The 5242-nt window shown below is 35.3% G+C and overlaps 1 protein-coding gene across 2 annotated transcripts; it reads right to left on the reverse strand.

The window, feature by feature from the left end:
• Positions 1-128: 128 nt before the first annotated feature.
• LOC106917767 (uncharacterized) lies at positions 129-4916 on the reverse strand. 2 transcript variants are annotated; one of them, XM_014986976.2, is made up of 5 exons: positions 4717-4916; positions 4101-4532; positions 3736-3789; positions 2942-3082; positions 129-638 (listed from the first exon to the last, which is right to left on the reverse strand). In XM_014986976.2, the coding sequence occupies exons 1-5, from the start codon at positions 4757-4759 to the stop codon at positions 487-489; spliced, it is 822 nt and encodes a 273-aa protein (XP_014842462.2). In that variant the 5' UTR covers positions 4760-4916; the 3' UTR covers positions 129-486. The 2 variants fall into 2 exon arrangements, with proteins under 2 accessions (XP_014842462.2, XP_014842464.2); XM_014986978.2 differs by lacking the exon at positions 3736-3789 and having other exon boundaries at positions 4717-4774.
• Between the last annotated feature and the right edge of the window lie 326 nt (positions 4917-5242).

Below are 5242 nucleotides of genomic sequence, written 5' to 3' on the forward strand. Positions count from 1 at the left end.
AAAAGCTCCTCCACTTTACAGCCAATCAGAGAAGAGGGAAATCCCACATATTTCCATATAGATGTTTTCATCTTCTATAATGTATAACATAGTTTTCAAATTTTATATTTTAAAAAAGCGTGTCCAAATGACGAGGATGAAATTTCAGCTTTAATAACTTCAATATAAAAAGTGACAGTAAAAAAAAAATAAAAAATAAAAAATTAGATCTGTATATAACTCATTATTTCGTTCACTTAACATGCAAAAAATATTTACAATTTAATCATGCACAAAGATGCTGAGATGTAAAAAATAAAATAAAATAAAAAAGTTTAGAAGTTCATAAAACCATCAAAGTGCGTCATCTAGTGGCCAACAAAGGCCACTTCTCTTATTATTTACAAAAGGCTAAACTTTGCGTACAAGTATGAAACAGAAATGCATCATGACTTCGCATTCAGCTGATTAATGTCAGTCTGTCGGTCTATAATGTCCGCGGGTTCCTCAGTATTTGTATCTCTGGTTTCTGCCCTCGTACCTCCGGGCAGAGATCGGCGTCCGCAAGTCCTGAGAGGCGGAAACTGACTTCGGGTTGTCCGCAGGCATCAGCCGGGGTGACGGCTTGCCCAAGCGGGTGTTTACGTAGACGGGCTCTTCTGGAGGAGAAAGGAGACAGGGTGAGCACAGCGAGGCTTAGCATCAGGTTAACCTGAGAAAATTATGTATTATTATTATTATTATTATTATTATTATTATTATTACTATTATTATTATTATTATTATTATTATTAGTAGTAGTAGTAGTAGTAGTAGTAGTAGTAATTTTTTGTTCTTATTTTTGTGAAAAATATCTTATGGTAACTCAGGCAGCATAGTTATCTGGCAAAAGCGCTGGTTCTGATTAACAAAAATAATTAAATAAAAGATCAAAAATAAAAATACAAATTCACAATAAGTGTAGAAATTATGCATTTGAAATATAAGAAATCATAAAAAACTGAAAAGTACTGACTAAGATTTCAGATGCACTATTATTGTTGTTATCAATATTATTATTGCTGCTGAAGTTTTATTTTTATTATTATTATTATTATTATTATTATTGTTGTTGTTGTTGTTGTTGTTGTTGTTATTGTTATAGTAATAATAATAATTGTTAGATGCAGTTATATTTTCTTAAAACAGACATATAATAAAAAATGTAATAAAATTAAAATTAAACCTGGTAATATCAACCTCTAGTATTTCCTCTTTATTTGTTTTCATTTATTAAAAAAAACATACAAAACTTGTGGGAATATTCAATTTGTTAAAGTTTACTCAAGTTTAAATAATTGAGACCTGAGCAAATGTTGTTTAACTCTTCCATCACAACAGAATAATATATATATATATATATATATATATATATATATATATATATATATATATATATATATATATATATATATATATATATATATATATATATATATATATATATATATATATATATATATATATATATATATATTACATTTACGTTTAAGTTACTTTAGCTGGAAATTGGAGTTCATTGTCACAAGCTACAAACAAAGATGCCAAGTTTTAACCTTTAAATTTTAAACACTTAATCAAATTAATTACTAAACATAACTCAGGAGAGAAAGCGTCGGTGACGGATTGCATATTTTTTCTTTCAAGTTTTAGCAAAAGATATTTATGTGGCAAATAAATAAATACGTCTTTGCTGATACAAAAAGTAATTATATTTATTAACTCTCGCTCTGCAGATATTCTCTAAAAGTGAGTTTATTCTGCTGTTTTCTACTTATCTGGATTACTTTGCTCACATAATCCAAACATGAAACAGAACCTGGACCTCGTCTCGTCGTTGCTTAAACGTTTGGATATTTTTTAAGGGTCTTAATGCACGCTTAAAAAAAAATGAGCAAAGTCAAGATGTAAAGCACTGAACAGTTCTCAAATTTAATGTTTCCTGTCCTTCGTAATCTCTTTCAAATGATCAAACACTGGCCTTCAGTACAAAGGGTTATCTCTCTTCTTTGTCAGTTTTGGTGATCATAAAATCCTTTTTGCCCCGACAATAATTCTCTGTTCTCGTTCTACTTCTGCCTCCGTGGCCGTGTGGTCAAACCTGGTGTAGGTTTCTGTATTTGTGCCAGATGCCTCTCTGCCACGCCATGACACCATTCTGCTTTCTCTGCAGGATGCATTTCATTTTTTTAGCAACATTTTTTATCAGGTGTTGCTGAACTCATCACTGATACCAAAATGATCTGCACCTATGAGCATCTTTTTTATTTTTATCTGACCAGTGTCTGATGTCATATTGAAGTGCTTCATAAAAAAGGGGATGTTCATGTTTTAAGTGTAAAAACTATTCAACTATTTAAGCTTCTTTTCTTATTTTCTTTCTGAAAAGAAAGTAAGGCAGATATCTGGTCTGAGGTCCGGTCAGCTGGTCGTGAGCATTTCTCACAGTTTTTATAGACGCCAGTTTGTGCGACTCAGTGAAAACCACAGAAAAGTTAGATACTTACATTTACATTTGACTTTGTCTCATGCTGAGCTGCTGCTAAACCACACAAACCCCCAGCTTGCTCAGTTCGAACTCCCCAGCCAGGACTCAGGCAGAAACCTCCTGTCTACATTTCTACGTTCTGCCGCCCACAAACATGGTCTCACCAAAACGAAAACCCTTCTGCATTCTACCCCTCCTTTCAAATGCAAATTGTAGCAGAGAAATTACCGACTTGTGTTGATTTGATCTGACTCTGTTTTGTGATGGTTTTTGTGCCCTAATTGTTCTCTTTTATCTTGTGCCATTTTTTTTCTCAGAGCATCTGCCCATCCTCTGGTGTCTCTTACGTGCACAGAGCTTATCTACAGAAACAGTTCAGTGTCGCTCTGTTAGATGATTATCAACGCTTTCAAACCCAGAAAGAAAGAGAGGTACCTATGCTTCTGCTGCATCCCCGTTTCCGCACAACACAGGCGACCATTAGGGCAGTCACGACAAGGACGAAAGATGACGCCCCCACGATGATCCACATCAACAAGTTCTCATTTTGGTCATTTTCTTCTTTTTGGCTGGTCACTGGAAAAGAGTACATTTGTATTATTAAAAAACAGTCCTATTTGATAGGCTGAGATCAGTGTCAGGATGAGGGTATTGCATGCACAGCAATCAGCTAATCAAATAGCCAAATTCTTCCTCTTCCTGTCCATTAAAAGAACAATAGAAGAAACTTATGACCCCAGTTTCAAGTTTAGTCAACAGGTATCACTAGGGAGTCAATAAAGCGGAGTAAAAAAACACAAACAGCATCAACAAGCAATATATTTGGGGGTTTTCATATTTGGAAGTAGAGTTTTTTTAAAATTTGGTGAAGGTAAGCATCATCATTTTTCAGTTTAGTTCACTGTAGTTCAGTTTTTCCGTACTTGGGGCCCAGTCCTTTAGTTTGCTAATTACTGGTCTAATGCTACATGTAGAACCATCTAAAATATCTGTTGTAAGCATGAAATTAAGGAAATAATCAGGGTTGATGTGTTAACAAGCAAAATCATTGTATGAATTTCTTTGCAGGTGTAAATTTTAGTTGGAGCTGCCACCAACCATTTAAATGCCACCTACAGTGGAAACAATAAACAATCCAGATTTCATTGAGACCTAAAGACACAGAATTGTTCATGAGAGCTGAGATCTGGTCAACACGCCCGCTCACATATTCATCCACACACACACACCTTGGCTTTTCGTCGTTTGTGACTGAACCGTTGTTTTTTCCTTTAAGTTCTCCACTGTAACAAAGCGGCATGAGAAGCATTGATTCGGTTAGTGCAAGCCATAATTTTTGGAACGTTGATTAATTAATTCATTTGGTTATTCCTAAGCAAAGCAGCAAATTTAGCATTGCTATGAGCAATTAAAGCTTATAGTCAATTCCTTGTAACACTGTAGTATGATTGTAAGACATTGAAAAGAAGCTTTTTGACAGATTATTCTGCATTGAAAATCTGTTTACAAAAACATTACAGTGTTACCGCTCTCAAATAACAAACATTATTGCTTGTAGTGAAATGTTAGTTTTGCAGTGACAAGCAATACTTACCTATGACTTTAGTTTTGCTGCTCTCAAGTTCTCTTAGTGTGGGAATATCTATTTTGACTTTACAATAGTACCATCCAATGTCTGATTCATTAATATTTGATAAGTCGCATGGCATGTTGTGACATATATCACTTAAATTGCAATCTTTTACTATAGTCCAATTACAGAGGGGTTTTTCTGTATCCATTTCAGTTAGATTTTTTCCAGAGGACTGAAAATACCAAGAGACATGACATCTTTCAGCTTTGTCTTGAGTCAAACATCTTCCAGCTTTGTCTTGAGTCAAACATCTGTCAGGTTTGTCTTGAGTCAAACAGCAGTGCAATTTCAGAGAGGAACCTGGAGAAACTCTTCTTTCTCTTCTTCCTGTATCATTTGTTTTTTCCAAATTTAGTCGGATCTCACTTGTTAGTACCAGCGTTGCTCCTATCACTGAATAAAAAAAGAGAAAAAAAGTGAATCTTTGTTCAGTTTCATTGATCTGTTTATGAGCAACAAGGGCAAAAACAAGCATGTAAAAGTTTCATCTGTTCAGTACTGCATGTAGTAAAACACATTTTTTCATACTACTACAGCTTTGTTCTTGTTCTTTGATCTTTTAAGCTTAAGCTCTTACCTGTTAGCAACCCAACAATTGCGCTTTTGAGCCACATCTCCATCCTGCCTTGAGAGCGGTGGTCGTCTTCAGAGTCTCATCCTGTCTCGGCTGTCTTCCTCTCTGCATCAGACCGAGCTGCACGCTAAACCTGTGTGGGGGTGGGTGGAAGGAACGGAGGAGTGGCTTTCTGCTAAAGGGCTGTAAGAATGGAGGTGACTTTACTGGAGGAGGCTAACTGTAGTGGAGGTGAACATAAAACCTATGTAAGATGGAAAAGAGTGTAGGCTGTGAATAAAAAAAAACTGAAAGAAAAACAGAAGGAAGTTATTTTTTTTAACCCAAACTTTAACACGCTGTTGTTTCATAAGTGCCCTGAGTCAGAGGGCTTCAAAGTACATGTGCAACCCGCATTTCTAAAGATGAATATCCTGCATGCTTCTGTATCTCGGTGTGCCTTGATGAGATAGATGTACATGAGCCAACTTGCTTCATGCCATGTAACAAACGCAGGTACCTCATTGATAGCTTGAATGTGTGAAACCTC

The sequence above is a fragment of the Poecilia mexicana genome, unplaced genomic scaffold, assembly GCF_051168715.1.
Source record: "Poecilia mexicana isolate PSO_F unplaced genomic scaffold, ASM5116871v1 scaffold_4, whole genome shotgun sequence".
Taxonomy (NCBI): Eukaryota; Metazoa; Chordata; class Actinopteri; order Cyprinodontiformes; family Poeciliidae; genus Poecilia; species Poecilia mexicana.